Source organism: Ictidomys tridecemlineatus, chromosome 2 (genome assembly GCF_052094955.1).
Source record: "Ictidomys tridecemlineatus isolate mIctTri1 chromosome 2, mIctTri1.hap1, whole genome shotgun sequence".
Lineage (NCBI taxonomy): Eukaryota > Metazoa > Chordata > Mammalia > Rodentia > Sciuridae > Ictidomys > Ictidomys tridecemlineatus.
In genome coordinates, this window is record NC_135478.1 from 71,969,215 (window position 1) to 71,993,943 (window position 24,729).

The 24,729-nt window shown below is 43.2% G+C and overlaps 2 protein-coding genes and 1 long non-coding RNA gene across 7 annotated transcripts in view; 1 reads left to right on the plus strand and 2 right to left on the minus strand.

Annotated features, from left to right (window-relative positions):
• Positions 1-1,977: 1,977 nt before the first annotated feature.
• Positions 1,978-4,204, minus strand: LOC144375149 (THAP domain-containing protein 7). Of its 4 annotated transcripts, none has more exons than XM_078038806.1 (4): positions 4,064-4,204; positions 3,477-3,632; positions 2,831-2,971; positions 1,978-2,651 (listed from the first exon to the last, which is right to left on the minus strand). In XM_078038806.1, exons 1-4 carry the CDS (start codon positions 4,141-4,143, stop codon positions 2,099-2,101), a joined length of 930 nt encoding a protein of 309 aa, XP_077894932.1. In that variant the 5' UTR covers positions 4,144-4,204; the 3' UTR covers positions 1,978-2,098. The 4 variants fall into 4 exon arrangements, with proteins under 4 accessions (XP_077894932.1, XP_077894931.1, XP_077894934.1 ...); XM_078038805.1 differs by having other exon boundaries at positions 3,956-4,143; XM_078038808.1 differs by lacking the exon at positions 3,477-3,632.
• Positions 4,205-4,234: 30 nt separating this feature from the next.
• LOC144375150 (uncharacterized) lies at positions 4,235-5,282 on the plus strand. 2 transcript variants are annotated; one of them, XR_013434582.1, is made up of 2 exons: positions 4,235-4,371; positions 4,549-5,282. It is a non-coding gene; the product is annotated as an uncharacterized LOC144375150 (long non-coding RNA). The 2 variants fall into 2 exon arrangements; XR_013434583.1 differs by having other exon boundaries at positions 4,237-4,375.
• Positions 5,253-24,729, minus strand: part of LOC144364748 (tubulin alpha-3 chain) — a 30,963-nt gene continuing 11,486 nt past the window's right edge. The window contains exons 2-6 of the mRNA XM_078038804.1: positions 22,885-23,211; positions 11,549-11,771; positions 10,512-10,660; positions 9,501-10,181; positions 5,253-5,658 (exon numbers count right to left, since the gene is read on the minus strand). Of these exons, the coding sequence (XP_077894930.1) occupies positions 5,362-5,658; positions 9,501-10,181; positions 10,512-10,660; positions 11,549-11,771; positions 22,885-22,887 (1,353 nt within the window). The 5' untranslated portion in view covers positions 22,888-23,211 and the 3' untranslated portion in view covers positions 5,253-5,361. The remainder of the gene's footprint in view (positions 5,659-9,500; positions 10,182-10,511; positions 10,661-11,548; positions 11,772-22,884; positions 23,212-24,729) is intronic.

Sequence of the window (24,729 nt, forward strand, 5' to 3'; positions counted from 1 at the left end):
ATGCAGCCTGCCTAAGGACCTCTAGATGTTGAAAGGGTGGGTACTCTGACAAGAGAGCAATATGGTATGCTACTGAAGCACATCACCCTTTTCAGTTGCCACTCTCAATACACCATTGATTAGAGGTGTCCAGGTTGGCCCCTACCACTGAGAGCCCTGCAGTGGTACATCTCTGTTGGGTCCCAAGGAAGGCTCTACCCTCTTGCCTGGGCTGGGAGTTGAGGAAAGATCAGAGAATCCTCCTATCACCCAGGATTAGAACCTGTATCAATACAGAAGGCCCAATTGTGCTTTTCCAGGAACCAGAATGCAGGACCTGCCTTACCCTGTCAGGAAGTCAGAGTGTATCTTAGGAAACATCTGTTCTCTGGCCTTAGAGCACATGTTCTTCCTCTGGTTGAAGAGTACCCAGACATGGCCCTGCAATGGGGACCCAGGTAGCTATAAATAGGTTATGGTTGGTGTTGTGGGCAGCAGGTTGGCTATTCCTTAACCAGGTGTAGCAGATCCATAAAACCAGCCAGCCAGGAAGGGGCCTAGTACATGATGAGCTAGCAAGTGAGTGTGGGTGTGGAGCAGGAGCTGAGGCAGGTGGCTGAGTGCAATAGGTAACATTTGTGGGGGTGGGTAGGGAAGGTTTACATGTCAGCAACCAGAAGACAAGGCGCAGCCTGGGTTGGGCAGTAAGATAGGCTGGGTGTGAAATCAGTATGACAGTGATCCTCCAGATGTGGTCTTGTCTTATCCCCAAGGCAGTCTCATCCAAACCCCTCTTGGAAGAGTGGGCCTGCAAGCCTCATGAACAACCTACAAACCCTGTACTATGTGTACCCTTGTAATTAGCCCTCTGACTATCTCTTCTAAACATGGTGTGAATAATTTAAATACCATGGACTGTAGAAAAAAAGTGAATTTGAGAATAGTGTGTGCTAGCTCTGGGAATAAAGTCAGGTGTGCCCATTGGGCTTTGTGGACAAGGACCAGCAGGAAGAGGTCATACTGTCAGTGAGAATCAGCATGTGACTGGGCACGGTGGCACATGCCTGTAATTCCACCAGCTGGGGAGGCTGAGACAGGAGGATCATGAGTTCAAAGGCAGCCTCAGTAACTTAATGAGGCACTAAGCAACTCAGTGAGATCCTGTCATTAAATAAAATACAAAATAGGGCTGTGGATGTGGCTCAGTGGTTGAGTGTCCCTGAGTTCAATTCCTGGTACAAAAAAAAGAGAATCAGCCTGTATGCTCTCAGCTATGTACAATAGTCAAATCCAGTATGAAGCCTTCTAGGTTTCCATGAATTGAAAAAATAGGACAATGAGGACTGGGGATATAGCTCAGTCGATAGAGTGCTTGCCTTGCCCTGGGTTCAATCCCCAGCACCACCAAAAAAAAAAAAAAAAAAAAAAAAGATAATGAAGCCAGGATCTGTACATTTCCCCCCAAGATCTACCCACTTCTTCCCACACTTCAACAATCTGAAAATTCTTCATAGGCTTTACTATTAGCCAAATGGAGGATCCCAAGGAGGTCAGTGATAATTATCATTATCCCCTCTTTCTGAGGTAGACAGATCCAGTGGTGGCTGGTACAGCTTTCTAACCTACCAGACAGTTTGGGTGTGGACAAAAGCCTGTTATGCCTCTGCATAAGTACCAAGTCTGAACAGGGTTTTATGAGTGTTCTCAAAAGGACTGGTTTCGTAAGTCCAATCTGTTTCAGGATCCAATAAAGGGTGCCTGGCACTGCCCCATGACTCTTACTAACACTATTGTATCCTCCAGAGAACCCTGTGGGGCAAAGAGCTACACAGGCAAAAATGTCTGCCTCCTATTTACCTGTGTGGCATGAAAGGGTAGTAAAGAACCAAGCTTTCAGTTTTCCACAACCAAGAATCTGAACCCAGGTCTAAGCCATCTGGAGCCTGCAGACACTGGAAGAAGGAACCTGGTACCCAAAGCTGAGTCAGACAGCAGGGCCACCATCTAGAATCCACTTTATTGTGCTATTTAGTGGTCTGGTGGATTCAGTTCACATCAGGTGCTCTCCATGCAGATTTTGAGGGAGAAACAGGCTGAAGCCTTCATGATAGCCATTCCCTCACGCCATACTGTTGCTCAGTTGCATAGCAAAGTCCTGCACATGCTCCTTCAAAGTCTGGCGGGCATCTGCCTGCGCACGCTTCTCTCGTGCACGCTCCTGCTGCAGCTTGGTCAGCCGTAGTCTCAGCCTCTGCTCCCTCCGCTTGCAAGCCTGCAACTGGCGCTGGGCCTTGTCCAGTGCATCTAGGGCCGCTTCAGCCCTCCGCTTCCAGAGAAGGGCACTACCCACCTGGTAGCTGTGCTCATTCTGGATGTAGGCTCCAGCAGGCGGGGGCAGGCGCAGCATGTAGGCTGAGGGAGAGATAGGTCGAGGCTCAAGAGGGGAAGTTTGCTGCTCTGGAGAGGGTTGCGTACTACAGCCTGCTTCATCAGCCTGGGCACCAACAGGGCTCAGAAGGTCTGAGAAGGGGCTGCTAAGGCCAGGCTCCAGCCTCCCAGAAGGGGAGGCAGGCAAAGTGGCAGGTGCAGAGGCCTCTTCCACCGGAAAGCAGGTGACATCAGCAGGAGGAGGTGGAGAAAATGGAGTTGTGGGCCCTCGGTCTTCAAGGCAGCTGCAGAGAGAAAAAGGGATTGACAGGGAGATCTCATTTCAAAGAAATGCCCTAACATATGAAACCCCACAAGAGGGTTGGTGCAGTAAGAACCTATATGTTGGCAAACACTCTAAAGCCCACACCCTTAGTCTCATGGTAAAAGAAAATGGGGAACATTTAACACCCATAGCACATACCGCTTCCTGCATCTCCGCAACCGGCTGACATCGGGGGGCCCAGGTAGATAACTATGCCCCTTGGTCTTGGTTGTCCGGCGTAATTTGGAGAAAGACTCAAATATGGTGGGAACTGCCCCTTCCTTCAGCCTGTGATAGCCACTGTGGGGAAAAGCAGCCCTAATGAGCTGAAGAACAAGTGCTGCCACTTGGGCCATCTCTCCCTGGCACCCAACACAGCTTCCCCAGTACTGGGGTTGTGGCAGGCTGGAAGGCACATAATAAACAAGTTTGAGAAAATGCCACGTTAGGCAGAATCCCACCAATCTCTTAAAGCTGAGATGGTAAAGCAGCTCCACCAACAGGGCTGGACAGACCAGCCAAAAAAAATTCTTTTTGTGGGCTTGCTGGGAGGCCTGGGTGAGGAACACTCCCTGGAACAGCTGTTTTTCTTTGGTGTTCCTGGCAAAGTGAAACTGGGAGTGCGCTTTACTGTACACAAAGGGGAAGGGAAAGCAGCACGTTTGGAACCATGGCTGCCTGTCCACCTGGCAAGCTGTCCTCACGGCAGCTGCACAGGGACTGCCTCTTCAAGACACAGCTGCCCCACTGTATACTATGCTGACACCCCACACCCTGCCCAATGCTGGCTGGCAAGGAAGCCCACCTGATTCCCACCAGCTCAAAGCAGTTCTCCTCGAAATGTTTGGAGCAGAAGTAGATGTACTCAGAGGCAGGGTCCCACAGGCCCTGGCCGCTGGGGTCCAGCCGCTGACAGTTGGCCAGCCACAGGCTACGCCTCGGATTGTCCTTCTTGGGAAGTCTGCAGAACCACAAACCCGTGAGAACCAGGCTGCCAGAGCCCCTGGGCTCATGCTGTTCAAGTTCCCCAGGGAGGAAGAGTAGGCCCTGCACATGCCGCCAGGAGATCTCCCTGTGACCCTGTCGAAGAAGTACCCCCGCTACCTCTGGCACAGACCAGGAAACTGAGCCCTTGCGAAGCAGGCAGCGCGCTCAGAGTCCGCTGGCTGGCAACAGAAAGCACCAAGTCGAAGCCTGGTAAGCGTCCCGTTTTTCTTCCAGGACCGGACTCAGGCGCCAATGACCCGCCCCCTTCGCCCGCCCACCCACAGGTTCAAGCCTCACACGGCCTGGAGGAAGGGGAGGGACGAAGGCGCCGTGGCGACTCCAGCGGAGGACAACAAAACGCATGCGCAAGCGAGAGGTCGCGCACTAACACGCACGCGCGCCGACCTGTGGAAAGAGATGCCGCGGTTGCGCGTCTCGCGCGTATCCCGTGTGCAGCAGCCGGCGGCCGAGCAGTGGCGCGGCATCTGGGGAAGAGGCGGGAGCTAGGTCGCTGGCGGCCGTCCGGACCCCGGAGTGGCTTCACGACCCCAGCTGCCACGCCCTCCAGGGAAAAGTGGCCCGTAGGGACCCCAGTAGCCCGATCTCGGCCCAAACCCGTTCCAGCCGGTTCTCTTTTGAGTCCCGTCAGCGGCACTCACGGTCCCGCCATTGCTGCGTCGCGGAATTCTCGCGAGTAGTGGCGCTCAGCGGAAGTTGGTACCATAGAGCCTCCGGCGCGAAGGGCGCTCGCGAGCGGGGAGGCGGTGCTGCAAGTTTCCCAGCGGGCTGGCGCCGGAAGCTGCGGGCCTTGTCCTGTGTCGCGCCTGCGTCGTCCGGTTAGGACCGTGGGATACTCGTCCCACTTCTGGTTTTTTTTTTTTTGTCCAAAGGTCAGCTCTTCGTTAACGCCCCACTCGTTTGAAGCGGCTCCCGGGTGCTGGTCCATGCGGCGTGTCTCGATGCCCCGGGATCCTCGCAAGCCCACCGTCACCCAAAGGAAGGACTCCCTAACTCAAGAAGTCGCGCGCGCACACAAACGGGTCCAGGACTCTTGCGAAGAAAAACAACCCACCGGAACCCTCTGCTCAAAACTTGACTCATCTTTCTGGGCGAGGGTTTGAGGGAGTGCTTACAGGCTGTGGCTCTTGAGTACACTTTGGGTAATTCTGGAGGTTCTGTTGTCTCCCACAGCGGCATGTGAGCAGTGAAGGAAGGGTAAGGACATATGTGGAAAAGGAAGTTAAGAACTGGGTTGACAAAGCCCTTGAACACACGCCTTAGGCGGAGTCCACTGCACCCCCGAATGATTACTGGGTGAAACCCTTCACGATGCTGGAGGAAACAGACATCAGTGTGTCTGCCAGCCAAGAATGCCACCAAGGACTAAAAAGAATGCTCAGACTGAAGACATTGATAATCCCCTTGGGAAGCCCTTCCGAACCTTTCTGGGAGAAATGCAATACTTAAGCATACAAACGTGCCTACCAATTCTCTAAAAGAAACAAATGGATATATTTTCTCCTGAGGAATCCACTGGCAAAGGCGGGCCTCTAGACAGGCAGTTTGATCAAAGTACAGCACACAGAACAAATAATGCCTCAATAAACAAATTTTAATAGGTAAATATATCCTGTAAATGTTACAGTGTGCGCGCCCAGGAGAGAGGGTGAAAGGTAGAGTTGCTGCCAGTCACACCCTCCCAGTCAGTATTCTTCCCCTTCTTCAGCCTCTGCTTCCACAGAATCCACGCCCACCTCTTCATAATCCTTCTCCAGCGCTGCCAGGTCCTCTCGGGCCTCTGAGAATTCCCCTTCCTCCATGCCTTCGCCCACATACCAGTGCACAAAGGCCCGCTTGGCATACATGAGGTCGAACTTATGGTCCAGGCGGGCCCAGGCCTCAGCAATGGCAGTGGTGTTGCTCAGCATGCACACAGCCCGCTGCACCTTGGCCAGGTCTCCTCCAGGCACCACTGTGGGGGGCTGGTAGTTAATACCCACCTGCCAGAGAAGAGGAACACCACAAAGTGAGACTGATGTAGGTGTCACATATATGATGGCTTATTGAAAACTGAAGCACAGGTCCCAGTTTAAACAATGCCCTGGCCTGGGATTGTATGTAGCTCAGTGGCCCTGGGTTCTAGCCTCAGCACCACATAAAAACAAATAATTACAATAAAGGTTTTTGGCATAAACTGTCAACATTTAATGTATTTTGACCCTACCACACTGCTTTTAGATTCACCCACAGGAAGATGTATCAGGTTTTTTGTTTTTTTTTTTTAAACCTTTTTTTAATGTGGTGCTGAGGGTTGAACCCAGTGCCTCACATGTGCAAAACAAGCACTCAATTGCTGAGCCGCAATCCCAGTCTGATGTTTTAGGTTTTTTTTTTTCTTTTAAATGAAAGTATTTTATTTATTTTTATATGGTGCTAAGGATTGAATGTGTGCCCTATATTTTAGGTTTTTAAGTACAGAGTTGAATCTTTGTTTTAATGGCAAAATTGGGAAGGATCATCCATTTATAAGCAACCAGTTCAATCGTATTACATCTCGAAAGTAAAATGAAAATGAATGAGGGCTGGGGTTGTAGCACTTGGTTTGATCCTTAGGACCTCATAAAAATAAATGAAGCCATTTTGTCCATTTCCAACAACAAAAAACACTTATTAAAAATATAATACTACAGGCTGGGGTCGTGGCTCAGGGTTGAGCACTCACCTTGCACGTGCAAGGCCCTAGGTTCGATCCTCAGCATCATGTAAAAATAAATAAATCTGTATTTGGGGTAAAAATGGAGTTCATAACCCACTTGAATCTAATGTATGAAATAGGATATGTCAAAAAAAATTAAAAAATTAAAAATAAATAAATAATAAATAAAGGTATTGTGTTAACTACAACTAAAAAAAATTTTTTTTTTAAATATTATGCAGCTGGGGTCATGGCTGTGCAGTACTGTACTTGCCTACCATATGCAGGGACCTGGGTTTGATCCTCAGTACCACGTATGAATCAATAAAATAAAGGTATTGTGTCCAACTACAATTAAAAAATAAATATTTTTTAAAAAGAATGTTACTTAAAAAAAAAAAGAAAGCAAGAAAAATGAATTGAGAACCCAGTTCAGGTGTATCAATTTGCCTTGGGTTTGATGTATACTCATTAAAGAAAACAGTTGAATTCTATGTAGTTAAGTGTGGGGGGGGGAGAAAGAAACAAACCTATGTGGTTAGCATTAAACTCAGAGTACAGCCTCAGAGGCTACTGGAACATGTGCTGAAACAAGTGCATGAATACCTGGGAGTGTGTTCAGTCAGTGACCCTGCACTATCCTGTGAACAGAAGTAGTTAGCAGGAGCTCTGCACACAGCTAGGCTCCAGAGGCTTTAGAAGGGGTAGAGGGAAGGGCACAGGAGCTCAAACTCTGATGGAGGGGGTGCCAGCCAACTAGCCCTTCTAAGTGGCAGTGCTGCCAGACTCATGTTCTGTTTGGCCACCTATATGCAGGAATTTGGGTCTGCCACCTACAGGAAAGGAACATGCATCCTTTGCCCATGTCTGTGACTTCTCTGTCAGCCAGCATCACCTGTATAACAAGAGGCATGGTTACCTGAAATAGGCAAAGACATCTCTTAAAGGACAAAAAAGCTCTGGAGAAGGGGAAGAGGATTTCAGCTTTTCAGCCTTCCACCTTGTTTCAATATTTTATACTGATTTTGTAGTATAAAAAGGCCAAATGATGGAGTTGAGGATTGAACCCAGTGCCTCCCATGTGGCTCAGCAGTAGAGCACTTGCCTAGCACACCCAATGCCCAGGGTTTGATCTTCAGCACCATATAAAAATAAATAAATAAAATAAAGGTACTGTGTCCAACTATAACTAAAAACTAAACAGTAAAAAAAAAAAAAAAAAAAAAAAAGGCCAGGGCTGTGGATCAGTGGTAGAGCATTTGCCTAGCATGCATGGGACACTGGGTTTGATTCCTGGCACCACATACAATAAACAAATTAATAAAAACAAAAGATGTTAAGTATTAAAAAAAAAAGCCAAACGGTTTTAATCATGGAAGAGACTCCTTGAAAATAGTGTATCCCTCAGCAAATGGTTGCAAAAGAATGGCTGCCAAGTCACACTCCAACTGACAAAAAAGAACTTAGAGCAAGGAGAATTCAACAAGGCCCACCTGGTGCTGGATGGTCTTACATAAGGGGACAGCAGAGGCTGTGACACACACTTTCCTACAGACTTGCTCCTCTTAGAACCACTGCTGCCTCTTAGAACCACTCAGCTAGGACAGCAAACCTGGACAAGCATCTTGCACATGCCCTGCCAACTAAGGCTGCTTTATATGTCCTCAACTCCCAAATGTCTCACCTATTGGAAAAATATTTTTGCTTCTCAAACCAAAGTCTTAAAAATTAGAAACAAAATGGAAAGTTTCAACAACTACCTGTAACCTAGCTTCTGCTACCCCTGTCTTACGTTTGTTGACTATTTCAAGGTCAGTAAAGTCTGTAGTAGATTTTACCTGCTTCTATGAGTTACTTCAAACTTGACAAATAAAAAATACCCTCCTACCAGTAATCTGTGTGCAGATGTCTTTGTGAACTGGGGCTGAGAGGTTTCAAAACGCTTCCTGTAGTAACAGGCAAGCCATGGCCATTCCACATCAGATGATGATGATTAACACACATTCCTGTGATGTTTTCATCTGGAATGACCTTTACCTCCCCCAACACCTCAGGAACTCATCAGGGCTTACAAATATGGGGCCCATTTGGGCTTGGTGGCGCACACCTGTAACCCCAGCAACTTGGGAGGTTGAGGTAGCAAGATTCAGAGTTCAAAGTCAGCCTTAGCAGTCTAGCTAGTTATCTAAACAACTTAGGGAGACTCTGTCTCAAAATATAAAAGTGTTGGGGATGTGGCCCAGTGGTAAGAGCCACTATGTTCAATCCTTAAAAAAAAAAAAAATCGGGGCCCAGAGCTTTGAATAAATGTAAAACTATTGTGGATAAGGACTGATATACATAAACCAGAGGGCAAAGAGTTGAGGAACACATGTATGGGGAAGCATTTAGTCTGGTAATCCAACAGGTGTTACAGCCTGAGAATCTAGGTACATACATGGTGCTTTCCCCATATTAGATGTTTCCTTATCACATCAAACCTACCCTTTGCCTACACTTAAATGCTTAGGACTGGGGTTGTGGCTCAGTGGAAGAGCACTTGCCTCGCATGCATGGAGCACTGGGGGTGATCCTCAGCACCACTAAATAAATAAATTAAGAAGTTGTGTCAATCTACAACTAAAAATTTAAAAATAAAAAAACACTGAGATATACATTTAACAATCCATTCCTAAAAACATAAGTAATTCCTAAAATTCAGGGACAACAGGTGAACAACATCAAGTAAAGTAAAAATCTACCATTTGGACCAACCAAAATGGAATCATAGGCCCTGACAAATGTCTAAAGTCAGTAGAGAGGTGAGGGAAACGAGACCAGAGTCTGCTGCCAGACCATTTCTGAATTCTCCTTCCCATCATTTGCAGGCCCCTTAAAGGTGTCTCAGCCTCAGTCTTCTAAACTACTAAGAAACTAGCAACATCAACCTCACTATCAACTTTAAAGCATGGTTTTAAAAAAGGAGTGTACAGAATGAATGTATTACATGAAGTATGAAGCTGTTAGCTAATTAAGGACTGCTCTCCTTGCAGTCTCATTAACATCAAAAGAGGCAACCTCTCTGAAGGAGGTGTGCCTTGAGGGTCAGCACCAGTGTGCACCTGCTGCTCCCTGACTAGAGGGTGACTAAAAAGTACCCAGTCTTACCTTAAACCCAGTGGGACACCAATCCACAAACTGGATGGTGCGCTTGGTCTTGATGGTGGCGATGGCCGCATTGACATCTTTTGGGACCACATCCCCCCTGTACAACATGCAGCAGGCCATGTACTTGCCATGGCGAGGGTCACATTTCACCATCTGGTTGGCGGGCTCAAAGCAGGCATTGGTGATCTCGGCCACTGAGAGCTGCTCATGATAGGCTTTCTCCGCCGAGATGACTGGGGCGTAGGTGGCCAGGGGGAAGTGGATGCGGGGATACGGCACCAGGTTGGTCTGGAATTCCGTCAGATCCACGTTCAGGGCCCCATCGAACCGCAAGGAGGCTGTGATGGAGGACACAATCTGCCCAATGAGACGATTGAGGTTGGTGTACGTGGGCCGCTCGATGTCCAGGTTGCGCCGACAGATGTCATAGATGGCTTCGTTGTCCACCATGAAGGCACAGTCAGAGTGCTCGAGGGTCGTGTGGGTGGTCAGGATGGAGTTGTAGGGCTCTACCACGGCTGTGGAAACCTGCGGAGCTGGGTAGATGGCAAATTCCAACTTGGACTTCTTGCCATAGTCCACTGACAGCCGCTCCATGAGCAGAGAAGCGAACCCGGAGCCCGTGCCGCCCCCGAAGCTGTGGAAGATGAGGAAGCCCTGCAGTCCTGTGCACAGATCCGCCTGCAAGAAACCACACAATGTGAGCCAAAGGCTGTGGAAGACACACCACCAAACTCCAACAGGCCAGGCTCACTTCTCTGTGCTCTCACAAGTTCACATGGACTCAAATAAAGAGCCTAACCAGCAGGCATTACCCTCAGAAACCAAAGCAGACAAGAGACGGTTATCAATGCATCTCAGCAGACACCATACAAGAAGACTCTGTAGACTTAGTCAGATCCCAGAACCTGACCTAAGACCTGCCCAGACGACCTCCCCTTCACAATCCAAGGCCCACCGTCCCCTTCACCCTGGAACCTCTTCAAGAAGCCTCCTTGGTGCTCTTCTTACCAGTTTGCGGATCCGGTCCAGGACCAGGTCCACGATCTCCTTGCCAATGGTGTAATGGCCTCTGGCATAATTATTGGCGGCATCTTCCTTCCCAGTGATCAGCTGCTCTGGATGGAAGAGCTGCCTGTAGGTCCCCGTGCGCACTTCATCTACAAAAAAAAACCCATGTTCTGAGAGTCTCTCTGGCCTGCTGTACTCATTAAGGTGGACACAGCCATGGGAGGGCTGAATCTACAAAGCACATGCTGGAAAATTCTTTGTATGATACACAAACCACAAATGCCACTTATGGCTGTAGTAAGGTAGAGTCAACAGATATACAAATGTCAGCAGGATCATTTCCCACTGAGGGCAAAATGCTCACATGCCCATATGGGTGATTCTCCAGGTACATCGTTCTTTCCTACCTCTAGCTACATCAAAGGGAACAATTAAAAACTCACTCATAAACTTGCAGTCACCAGGTCAGCATGACTTCAGCAGGGCCGTGCCATCAGGGAATTGCATGTTGCCCAGGTCCCACAGGTTGGAAAATCAGTATTCTGTTATGTCCCAGGGGAACCAATGAAAGGTACTCTGTTTTCCACCTCTTATGGGAAACTACCTAGGACTTCCAATCTAGAGGAACCCAATGAATGTTCTACACTTAAGTTTCCAGTCTCCGGGCAGCTCAAGACTATAGTGTGCCAGCATGTCAGTGTGGGTGGCATGAAGGAGGGAACCAAGGCTGCACCCTGCAGTGGGTGTGCTCAGGAGTCACCTGACCAGCAGAGACAGCCAGGAGGGAATCTCTCTGCAGCCTAGCTTACTGCTGGCTAAGAAGCTTTTCTCTGCAGGGCAGGTTTCCTGAGATAGGTTCCTGAATCCCACAGTCAAGATCCTTCAGTCCACACCAGTGAGTTCCTCACCCAGCAATGTTGGGAGCATAGGCTTCAACATCCTTCCTTTCTGCACAGGGATTCAAGGAGTCCACATGGGACTTTACCAAGGCTCTCCCACCCTCCCAGGAAGGCCTCCCTGCGGGCCTGAGAACCTACCAACCACGGTGGGCTCCAGGTCCACAAACACTGCTCTGGGCACGTGCTTGCCAGCCCCGGTTTCGCTGAAGAACGTGTTGAAAGAGTCATCCCCGCCGCCAATGGTTTTGTCACTTGGCATCTGACCATCGGGCTGAATTCCATGTTCAAGGCAGTACAGTTCCCAGCAGGCATTGCCGATCTGGACACCTGCCTGCCCCACGTGGATAGAGATACACTCGCGCTGGGAACCAGAACATAAACATGAAATCTTCCTCTTCAAGGTAATTCAAACTATATTAAAATGTAAAAGACTTCTGTTATAAATTAACCCTTTTAATATATTTTGGTGTAATATTTTTGGACATAATATCCCATGAGTTCCATAATCATTCTATATGAGAACACCTGCGTTTCCAACTGTAATACAGATAAATTTGAATCAATGAATCAGAATAGTTATTATAAGTTCTTCTTCTAATAAATTGTTTAAAGTGAACATATAATAATCTGTCAAGTACTGGGCATGGTTGTGCACACCTATAATACCAGAGTTTCCAGAAGCTGAGACAGGAGGATTAAGAGTTCAAAGGCAGCCTTAGCAAAAGCGAGGCACTAAGCAACACAGTGAGACCCTGTCTCTAAATAAAATACAAAATAGGCCTTGGGATATCGCTCAGTGGTCAAGTGCCTCTGAGTTCATTCCCTGGTACCAAAAATAGTAGTAGTAGTAGTAGTAGAATTTTAATAATCTGACAGGTAATTCTGCTTCTACGTAAGAATTGAATTTACTATTGTGTCTGAATCAAGGACTCAGGAAAATAGAGAAGATATATACAATAATTGTTTTCAGTCATTGGACAATAGCTGGCACAAGATGCAAGTTCCCTAGAGCAGCTTTATAATCACCCCATACTGCCTGGTGAACACCAGGGTGTGGGACAGAAGGCCAAACAACCCAGGCGTCCCCTGGTTTGATGAGAGAGAATTCATTGCTCAGTGAGGCAAAAAAGCTAGAAACCACGGGGCACAGCAGAGAAGGAATAGATGTGCAGAAAGAATTTTGTACAAATAAGCAGATTCAAGGAAGTCTGTAGTTGAGTACAGTATATTAGGTATAAGCCAATGCCAGGGAAGGGCAGGCAGAGCAATCCCTGGAACTCACACAGGGTTGGGAATAGTTTGTGTTTCCACCAATTGTGGTGGAAAGACTTCTTGATTCACAGAGTAATAAACAGAGTCCTCATAAGTAGGGCCAAGAGAGGCCTAAACTAAAGGCTGATCTGAACCTACAAAAGAAAATGTAGGGCTGGGGTTTCAGCCTAATGATGGAGTGCTCACCTAGCATGTGTGAGGCCCTGGTTTCGATCCTCAGCACCACATAAAAATAAATAAATAAAATAAAGGTATTGTGTCCAACTATAACTAAAAAATATTTTTTAAAAAGTGTAAAAGCAACCTCAAAAGGAACTATTTCTTGGAACCGCAAATTGATCAACTACTCTGGAAAGCAGTGTGTAGATCCTCAAAAAAACTTGGAATGGAACCACCATTTGACCCAGTTATTCCACTCCTCGGTATATACCCAAAGGACTTAAAATCCACATACTACAGTGATGCAGCCACATTAATGTTTATAGCAGTCAATTTACAATAGCTAAAGTACAAAACCAACCAGGTGCACTTCAATAGATGAATGTATAAAGAAAGTGTGGGAGTTGGGCCTGTAGCTCAGTGGTAGAGTGCCTCGCATGTGTGAGGCGCTGGGTTCAATCCTCAACACCATATAAAAATAAATAAATATAAAGATATTGTGTCCATCTACAAATAAAAAAATATTTTTTAAAAAAGAAAATGTGGGGCTGGGGATGTGGCTCAAGCGGTAGCGCGCTCGCCTGGCATGCGTGAGGCCCGGGTTCGATCCTCAGCACCACATACCAACAAAGATGTTGTGTCCACCGAGAACTAAAAAATAAATATTAAAAATTCTCTCTCTCTCTCCTCTCTCTCACTCTATCTTAAAAAAAAAAAAAAAGAAAAAGAAAATGTGGTACATATACATAATGGAATATTACTCAGCCATAAAGAAGAATGAAATTATGGCATTTTCCAGTTAGTAGATGGAACTGGGGACTATCATGCTAAGTGAAATAAGCCAGTCCAAACAAACAAACAAACAAACAAAAAAGGCTGAATGTTCTCTCTGACATGTGGATGGTGACACATAATAAGGTGGGGGGAGAACAGAAATTCAGTGGATTAGACAAAGGGGATTGAAGAGGAGGGAGATGGGATGGGAATAGGAAAGACAATATAATAAACCAGACATAACTTTCCTATGTTCATCTATGAATACATGACCAGTGTAACTCCACATCATGTTCAACCACAAGAATGGGATCCTAGGGCTAGGGATGTGGCTCAAGCGGTAGCGCGCTCGCCTGGCATGCGTGCGGCCTGGGTTCGATCCTCAGCACCACATACCAACAAAGATGTTGTGTCTGTCGAGAACTAAAAAATAAATATTAAAAATTCTCTCTTTCTCTCTCTCTCTCTCTCCTCTCTCACTCTCTCTTTAAAAAAAAAAAAAGAATGGGATCCTAATTAGAATAAGTTATACTCCATGTATATATGTCAAAATAACTCTGTCATGCTTATCTAAAAAGAATAAAAAAAAATAAAATTTTAAATGGCACTGTTTCTTGGCATATTAATACATCTCCCCCACAAAATCTAAAACCCAATAATTCAAAATTTACAATATCTTGAATCCAATTTAAACCTCAGAGAAAAATAAGAGAAAATCTGACTATAATGAAGAGAAAAATTCACTGATACAAACCCAGAAATGATATAGATGATAGAATTAAAGATTAGAGCATTAAAATAAATATTATATACCCATATGTTTAGGAAGGTAGAGGAAAAAGTGGTATAACAAGAGATACATTTAATATAAAAAAGACACGAATTGATAATATCTAAAAAAATAGAGTCTGAAATAAAAAAAGATATCAAATGGGATTTACAGCAGAATACACACTTAAGAAGAAATTTGAGGTTGATGAAAAAGTTTTGGAAATAGCGGTGATGGTTATACAACATGTGAATGTTCTTATCATCACTGAGTGGTACACATAAAAATGTTTAAAATGGAAAAATCTTATGTCATATGTACTTCACCACACTAACTTTTAAAATGAAAATAAAGCAATAAACTGGGCACAATGGCTTATGCCTATAATCCCAGCTACTTGGAAGATTGAGGAAGAAGGATTGCAAATTTTTTTTTTTAAAAGAGAGAGTGAGAGAGGGGAGAGAGAGAGAGAGAAATTTTAATATTTATTTTTTAGTTCTCGGCGGACACAACATCTTTGTTGGTATGTGGTGCTGAGGATCGAACCCGGGCCGCATGCATGCCAGGCGAGCGCGCTACCGCTTGAGCCACATCCCCAGCCCCAAGGATTGCAAATTTGAGAGCAGAATTGTCAACTTAGTGAGACCTGGTCTCAAAATAAAAATAAAAAAGGGCTGGGCATGTAGCTCAGTGGTAGAGTATCCCCAGATTCAATCCACAGTACCACACACAAACAAATATATTAACAATAAAAATAAATCATACTGATATATCCACACAGTTGAATTTAAAAATAATTATAGTAATGATTATGCAACAACAGAAGAGTTTTATTATTTCACTTATATAAAAATTCTAGAAAATACAGAAAAGCAGATTAAAGCAAATTTAAAGATTGGGAGGGCAGTAGGTGAAAAGGTTTGCAAAGAAGCACCATGAATTTTGGGGGTGATGGATATGCTCATTTTTTTCCCTTTATTTTATTTGTTTTTATGTGGTGCTAAAGATCAAACCCAGCACCTCGCACATGCTAGGCGAGCATTCTACCTGCTGAGCCACGACCCCAGCCCTGCCCCCATATGCTCATTTAACATTTGTGGTAATGGTTTCATGGGTTATGAATATATTTTTTAAAAATTTTCAAATATTTATTTTCTAGTTATGGTTGGACACAATACCTTTATCCTATTTATTTATTTTTATGTGGTGCTGAGGATCGAACCCAGGCCCCCTTGCACATGTGGGCAAGCGCTCTACCACTGAGCCATAATCCCAGCCCATGAATATATTAATATTATGTTAAATCTCATCAAATTATACTTTTTAAATGTGAACTTTACTTTTATGTTAATATACCTCCATAGAGCTGTTTAAAATGCAAAATAGAGGCTTTTGAAGATATTCAAAATCTGAGAGACTTAGAGACTTAATCATTAGCAGATTATACTACAAAAAAATGTTAAAGAAATCCCTTCAGGCAAAAAAAAAAAAAAAATACCAGAGGGAAAATTGGACCCATACAAAAGAATGAAGAACACTGAAACTGCTAAATATGTGGGCAAACATAAAAGACTTTTACCACATTTTTAAAATATAATTAAGACAAAAATAATTATTTCTTGTGGGATTTACAAAGGTAAAATATGACAAGAGCACAAAGGTCACAAAACAGGAAAAATCAAAGTAATCTGTGTAGACTATGATAAATTAAATATATGTGCTATCATCCCCAAAGCAAACACACACACACAAAATAAACAAAGTGGTACAGACAAGAAACTAATGAAGGAGATTTTTTAAAATCATAAAAATAATCAATTATTTAAGAAAGAGAAAGAAAAAAGGGAACAAATAAGATAAATAGAAAATAAATAGCAACCTGGTAGATGTAAGCCAAACCATTTGAATAATCATTAAATGTCAACTATAAACACCTAACTAAAAGATTCAGATAGATTAAAAAGCAAGACCAAGATGGATATGGGGTACCTGCCTGTAATCCCAGCTAATAGGGAGGCTGAGGCAGGAGGATCACAAGTTCAAGACCAGCCTAGACAATTTAGCAAGACCCTTCCTCAAAATAAAATATTTCAAAAGGTTTTAGGGTGTAGCTCAATGGTTAAGTGCTGATATACTCAATCCCCAGTACTGGGCAAAAAAAAAAAAAGACTAAACTATACACTAAAGACAAGAAACCCAGAGATAGGTTAAAAAGTAAAAGATACACCATTAGCATAGTCACTCTAGCTTTCCTTTGATTCAGTTTTAATGGAGTATCTTCTTTACTTTTTGACCAAACAACATAGTTTTTAAAGGGAAGAATTTTATCAGGGAAAAAGAAAGTCATAGTGAAAAGGGGGTCAATTCATCAAGAAAGTATGATAATTCTTTTTTGATGGGGGATACAGGGATTAAACTCAGGAGATAGGCCAAACCTGATATTTTCTTAAAATTGGGAGCCATCTTGCCACAAAGCCATGAAAAGATAATTTCCGCTTTACTATAAATTACTGCAAATTCTGAACCTGCTTGGAATGCCTGCCCGTGCCTTAATCTCACCCATGCCTGGCTCTCTGACCAGATAGCAGCCCTCTCTGAAACTTTAGTGACACCTCACAAATCTTGGCCTTCCCTGGCCAGATATCGACCTTCTCTAAGGCTCTAATGACCTTCATAAATTCTGATGTCGGGGCCAGCAAAAAAATGTAAACTACCATTTGTGTTATGCTTGTCAGAGTTCTGTTATCTGTAACCCCCTCCCCTTTGTGTAACTTTCTGGGCTATAAAGCTGGGCTGCAGGAAAGCTGCAGCTGCTGTCTTGTTCCCGAGGTTTTGGGTGGGAGAGGCAGCCGGCCATCAAAATAATAAGCTTGCTTTAATTTGATTTTAATTGGAGTCAGTGGTCTTTTCTTGCATCCTGGTCTAACACAGGGGCACTCAACCACTGAACCACATCACCATTTTGTATTTTATTTAAAGACAGGGTCTCACTGAATTGTTTAGTACCTCGCTGTTGATGAGGCTGGCTTTGAACTCATGATCCCCCTGCCTCAGCTTTCCAAACTGTTGGGATTACAGTAGTGCATTATCACATCCGGCAATAATTCTTAATGTTTTTGCATTGCTATCTTTATAAATTTTTAATACAGAATTTCAAATCATTCAAAGCAAAAACTGACAAAACTGAATGAAGAGGGCTGGGGTTGTTTTGTTGCTCAGTAGAATAACATTCGCCTAGCATGTTTGAGGCACTTGGTTCGATCCTAAGCACCACATAAAAATAAATTTTAAAATAAAGGTATTGTGTTCATCTACAACTAAAATTTTTTTTAAAAAATTTGAATGAAGAAACATACAATCCATAATCAATTAAAGACTCTTGTATTCTTCTTTCAATAACCAACAGAACAAGTCACAAAAATCAGTAATGATATAAAAGATTTAGACAGTGTCAACCACAATGACCTGACATTTATAGAACTCTCCACACTGTAAGAGCAGCAAAATATACATTTTAACTGCCTAGGGAAAATTTACTAAAATAGATCATATTCTCAACTGGTCATAAGTTTCAATGCATTTTTAAAAAATCCAGATAAAACAAAATATGTTTCTGAATGTTAGAATTAGAAATCAATAACAAAGTTATCTGGATAATTCCCAAATGTTTAAAGCTAATAGTAAGGGAAATTTGCAAAGTATATGGAATGAAAATGAAGACATAACATCAAATTTTTGTGGGATGCAGCTTAAACAGAGCTTAGAAAGAAACTTACAAAAATATTAAATAAAAAAAGTAAAAGGTCTAAAATCAGGGCTAGGGCTATAGCTTAGTGGTAAAGCGCTTGCCTCGCATGTGTGAGGCACTGGGTTTCATCCTCAGCACCACATAAAAATAAATAAAGATACTGTGTGTTCATCTACAACTAAAAAATAATACTTAAAAAGAAGTCTAAAATCCATGACACATACAACTCGTTCAGAAGAAGAACATTTCCTATGAGGCCAGCATTACCTTAATACCAAAAATCAAAGAAAACTACAGATCAATGACTCGTGGACTCTCCTTTTATAAACCTAAAAATCATTGACTGAAGCTTCCATCTTAAGAAACTAGAAAAAAGAACAAATACCTAAATTAAGCAGAAAAAAATAATAAAGAGTAAGAATAAAATTTAAAAAACCAGAAAAATATTAGAATCAGTGACAGCAAAAGTTGGTACTTAGAACAGTCCAATGAAATTGATGAACTCCAAGCCCAACTGATCCAGAAAAGGCTTAGACAAATTACTAGAAATGGAATGAGAAAAAAAGATGGGCTGGGAATGTGGCTCAAGTGGTAACGCGCTCGCCTGGCACACGCGGGGTGCTGGGTTCGATCCTTAGCACCACATAAAGATGTTGTGTCCACCGAAAATTGAAAAATAAATATTAAAAAATTCTCTCTCAAAAAAAGATGATTATTACTGATGCTGAGATATTTCAAGATAAAGAAATATTGTAATTTTTTGTCAATAAATTCAACAAAAAATGGAATGGACAAAAATCCTTGAACATTTTACCAAAGCCACTCAGAAGGGATAGCAAGAATAAAAAAAAAAAAAACAAGCAGTGAAAATGGCCACATAAAGATCCAGATAGGGCTGGGGTTGTAGCTTAGTGGTAGAGCACTTGCTTATTAGTACATATAGGGCATTGGGTTCGATTCTCAGCACCACATAAAAATAAGATAAAGGTATTATATTCATTAAGAAAATCCAGATAATTTTAAAGAAGTGTATTATTGTCCCCTCATGTAACTATGATCACATCGTGGCTCAGAAATTTCAAACCATCAGTTGTTTCAAAGCTCCTAACCCAGGAGTAGGTTTGTCTCTGTCTTTAAGCTCCTTGTAAAGCCTAGAAATTCTGCTTCTTCTTAGTACATTTAAGACAAATGGTTAAGACACAACTGATAGTTTAAGGTTTTTTGTTTTGTTTGTTACTGGGGATTTAATACAGCTACAACCTCAGCCCTTTTATTTATGTAGTTTTTGTTTTGAGATAGGGTTTCATTAAGTTGCAGAGGAAGTCCTTAACTTTCCACCTCCTACCTCAGCCACCCAGATAGCTAAGATTACTGGCAGTACTAGGCCAGATAATCAATTTGTGATGAGACACTAGAATGCATAAGTAGGGTTTTGAGCAATTTCTGTTACTGGCATTTCCTTTATCACAAACCTTTCTAACACAAAGGAAAAGTGCCTAACATGTTTTCTCACAGATCAGCTCTTTGGGTTTATACTCACCACCTCCCACCACAAAAAATTTCTAATTAAATAATTCAACTAAGTACTACACACTTTTTTCTTTTTTGTCATGCTGAGGACTAAACCTAGGCAAGCATTCTACCACTAAGCTATATCCCCAGGCCACTATGAACTTTTGAAATCATATTAAGCATTTCAACTTGACTGTATCATACAACAACGGCTGAATAGCTTTTTTGTAAGTGTATTAATTAATTGATCAATTATCGTTTTGGTTGTCCTTTTTTGCTCATGTGTGATGCCATGGATGGAACCCAGGGACTCATGCATGCTAGGCAAGGACTCTACCACTAAGCCACATTCCCAGCCTGTCTGTATCTCTCTCTCTCTTCTCAAACAAAGCCTTTGCTAAAAATAATAGCTCCTACAATGGTAAAATGCACATATTTCTTCTATTCCTGAAGCTTCTTTTTTACTTACTGGATGAGAGGTATTTTCCTTTTAGAATAATTCACCTTTAAATTGGGTGTGGTGGGGCACACCTATAATCCCATTGGCTCAGAACTTGAGGCAGGAGGATTGCAAGTTCAAGGCCAGCCTCAGCAATTTAGAGAGATCCTAACAAACTCAGTGAGACCCAGTCTTAAAGTTAAAATTTTTAAACAAGGGATGGGGATGTAGCTTAGTGTACCTCTGGGTTCAATCCCTAGTAGACAAAAAAAGTTCACCGTTAAAAATTAAGAAGCTCTGTCCATAAGAGAATAAAAGCCTCAAAACCAACTTTTAAAAAATTTTTTTAGTTGTAGGTGAACACACAGTTATCTTTTGTTTTTATGTGGTGCTAAGGTTCTAACCCACTTGCGAGGCAAGTGCTTTACCACTGAGTTACAGCCCCAGTCCTCAAAACCAACTTTTATAGAGACGAAATGTCAAGATTAGTCATATTTTTTATATAATCATATGTTTTTATAAAGTTTTAAAGCCATCAAACTTTATAAATTTTGTTGGACATGGTGGTGTGCACCTGAAATTCTAGCGACTCTGGAGGTTGAGGGAAGAGGATCACAAGTTTAAAGCCAGTCTAGGCAATTTAGCAAGACTCTGTCTCAAAACAAAAAATTTTTTTTAAATGGATGGGGATGTAGCTCAATGATACAGTGCTTGCCTACATATGCAAGGCCCTGGGTTCAATCCTTAGCACACACAAAAAAGAAAAAACTTCATAAATATTAATTTGAAGAGGAAATTGAGGCTGAAATGACTGGCCATCAGCCTCAGTTAATTGAAGAAAATTAAAACTGGACTGTGTCAATTTCTGTAGAACAGTCTTTCCGGTGTTTCTCCACATAAGACCATTTTTTGAGTGCCATTTGTTTTATTTATTCATTCATTAATTCATTAATTCCAGGAATTGAAGCCAGAAGTGCTTTACCACAGAGCTTCATGCCTGGTTCTTTTTATTTTTTATTTTTGAAACAGTATCTTGCTAAGGTGCTGAGGCTGATCTCTATTTGTGATCTTCCTGTTTCAGCCTCTGGTGTAGCTGTTATTACAGGCATATGCCATCACATCTGGTGGTTGTGTGCCACTTGTTTTAGGTGTGCACAAAGGTAGAGCTGTTGGTTGGGTTCCACTGATGTGTAATGTATTAATTAATGGATTATTTCAACAGTTACCTAGTAGGTATCTATGAGCTGGGAATATAAAAATGAACAGAAGCCTTCCCTTCTGTGAGAGAACAGGAGATCTCATTTATTCTTTTTTAAAATATATTTTTTAATTGTAGTTGGACACAATACCTTTATTTATATATTTTATGTAGTGCTGAGGATTGTACCCAGTGATCCACCCATGCTAGGCAAGTGCTGTACCACTGAGCCACAAACCCAGCCCCCTCTCATTTATTCTTGATGGAAAGGAATCTGACTACATCTACAAAATCACAGACATCTATTTCTGGAATCACACTCCACCTACATTAGAGTACAGGTAACTCCCTGCAGCTTTCTGTGTAAAATGATTAGAAATTACCCAAAGATCCAGTGAAACAGGACAGGATGAATAAACCACAGGGCTGGGGTTGTGGCTCAGCAGTACAGCGCTGGCCTCACAGGTGCGAGACCCTGAGTTCAATCCTCAGCAACACATAAAAATAAATAAGTGGGGGCTAGGGTTGTGGCTCAGTGGTGGAGCACACGCCTCCCACAAGCGGGACCCTGGGTTCGATCCTCAGCAACACATAAAAATAAATAAGTGGAAATAAAGGTATTGTGTCCAACTTCAACTAATAAAATAAATATTTAAAATAAATAAATAAATAAGTGAAGTAAAGGTTTGTGTCCAACGACAAAAAATACATAAATACTTAAAAATAAAATAAACTACACATTAAGGTATAGCCACACAGAATATTATGCCACAGTAAACGGCGCAGATTTCTTTTAGTTTTTTTTTTCCTGATACTGGGGATTGAACCTAGCATTGTTCTATCACTGACCTACATCCCTAACTCCTTTCATTTTTTTATTTTGAAATGGGATCCTTAGATCGCTAGATTGCCCAGGCTGGCCTCCTGCCTCAGCCTCTTGAGTTGCTCTGATTACAATACCGCACCTGGCTAACAATGCAGATCTTCATACGCCAACTCAGAGAAAGCCTACTAGGGCTTTCACTATGTTGCTCAGGTTGTTCTCAAATTTTTAGGCTCAAGTGATTCTCCTGCCTTAGCCTCCCAAGTAGCTGGGACTACAGGCATTCACCACTGCACCAGCAGACTTTTTTTTGCACGAGGAAAAAGCAAAGTTACCTCTAGTACAAAAAAAGGGGGACGAGAATAACCATATCTATTCCCCGTTTGTTTGGTTTTGCATTTTTTTAAAACTGGAAGTATAAACAACAAAACTCTAATGGAGGTTTTTCCATTATTCTTTCGTAAAGACGTTGTAAATACTACCTGTATTTGTAAATGCCCTCGTGAGGAGCTCATAGCTTTATGGGCAACTCTGTTAGGGAAGGAAAGGTTGGGAAGCTTTCTTGGTTGCTGCCTGGCGAGCCTGGGAAAGGCAGAGGGCAGTGGGCACAGGCCGTTGTATGCTCAGGTACAGCCCGAAATCCATGCTCCTCGGGCAAGAGCCAGCGCGGCCTCCCAGGGGCAGTCCTCAGTGGCCTCGCCACTGCTCAGATTCACTCTGGTCTCCCACATCACAGATGTCCCTCCCAAGCCATCCTATACCCTCCAGCCAAGTACTTACCATGATAACTTCCTCCTGGTAGCACGTTGCCTTCTCACCTTCTCTCAGTTCAACGCTCCACGCTCAACTGCCGACTGCCACGCAGTATGCCAGGTCCTGATTGGCTCATCATCTGCATGACTGCCATTGGTTCCAACAGCTCCAGGGCGGGGCCGCGGGCTGAGCCCCCAATCGTGATGGGCCATCTTCCTTGAATGGCAAAGCAATCCTTCTGATTGGTCTTCACTTTAGGCGGGAAATCCTATTGCATCATTGGCGAGGAGAGGTGGGCCTGGGCTTGCGGTGTTGATGCCAACTAAGGGTTGGCCACCGGACCAAGAAGGAACTCTGCTTAGGGGAGAGGGACATATTACAGTTGCGTATTCCACACGAACCCTATCTGTTCTTCTGCAGAAATCCGCCTCTACCAAGCTTTACTGGGCATCCGGATTACAAAGTGGATATCTAGAGAATTTTTTTTTAATATTTATTTTTTTTTAGTTTTCGGAGGACACAACATCTTTGTATGTGGTGCTGAGGACCGAACCCAGGCCACACGCATGCCAGGCAAGCGCGCTATCACTTGAGCTACATTCCCAGCCCCCAAAGTGGATATCTAATAAAAGACTTTGCAGGCTCAGCTTTATGCAACTATATATAAGGACTACTTGGCAATCTGTTACAGGTGCTGATGATGTTATTAGTATAGTAGGCTGATAAGAATCTTAAGTCCCTATTCAACCCACTCTTGTTTGGTCACATGATCAATTGAACCCAGCATGCTCATCCACATAGACCTTTTTAAATATTTTTTGGGGGGACAGGGTCTCACTAAGTTGCTCAGTAAATTGCTGAGGCTGACCTTGAACTTGCTATCCTCTGGAACTTGTCTCAGCCTCCCAAGTCACTAGAATTACAGGCCACTGTGCCCAGCTTCGGTCATTTAAATAACTCTTATAATGAATTTATTGAACTTAGTCATCATGAACATACAGATCTTCTCTTTTGGGGGTGGGGATATAGCTCAGTTGGTAAAGTGCTTGCTTCGAATGCACAAGGCCCTGGGTACAATCCCAGCAGCACACACAAAAGAATCTCTCTTTTGCTTTCTATTTTTTCAACTTTTATATCTTTTCAGTTCTATCTTATTTGAATCATTCTCTGTGTCTCTCTCTCTCTCTCTCTCTCTCTCTCTCTCTCTGTGTGTGTGTGTGTGTTTTGTTTGTAATTGGACACAATACCTTCATTTTATTTATTTATTTTTATGTGGTGCAGAGGATCAAACCCAGCATCTCACATGTGTTAGGCAAGTGCTCTATTGCTGAGCCATAACCCCAGCCCCCTGAAACAACTTTTTATTCACATATTTTTTTGGTACCAGGGATTGAACTCAGAGGTTAGTTACTTCTACTTTGTATCGCTCCTAATCATTGAAGAGATGCTCTCCCTCTTAAAGATTCTAAATTAAGGACTTGGGATGTATCTCAGTGATAGCATGCTTGCCTACCAAGTACAGATCTTAGTTTGAACAGAGAGAGAGAGAGAGAGAGAGAGAGAGAGAGAGGGAGGGAGGGAGGGAGGGAGGGAGAGGGAGGGAGGGAGGGAGGGAGGGAGAGAGAGAGAGAGAGAGAGAGAGAGAGAGAGAGAGAGAGGGCCAAAAATACAGAAAGAATTAGAGGTGATGAAGTTTGATTACAGAACCTCATGCAGTAGGAGGATATGTATGATACAGTAAAGCAAACTTGGATGCATGTTCTTGGAGTCTGTCATGCTTATCTTCTGGCTGTCAGCATTTACATAAATAACTTGTTTATCTTGGGCCTGGAGTTCAGGCTGGCATGCTTCCTGTAAATTTTACAGGGAAAA

Bases quoted from the DNA above. Each gene is read 5' to 3' on its own strand.
- LOC144375149 (XM_078038805.1), bottom strand. From the start codon at position 4,143: ATGCCGCGCCACTGCTCGGCCGCCGGCTGCTGCACACGGGATACGCGC. The intron at 3,633-3,955 runs GTGAGGCTTGAA...GTGGTTCTGCAG, and splicing joins CTCCCCTTCCTCCAGGCCGT to ACTTCCCAAGAAGGACAATC. The intron at 2,972-3,476 runs GTGGGCTTCCTT...TTTTCCCCACAG, and splicing joins TTTGAGCTGGTGGGAATCAG to TGGCTATCACAGGCTGAAGG.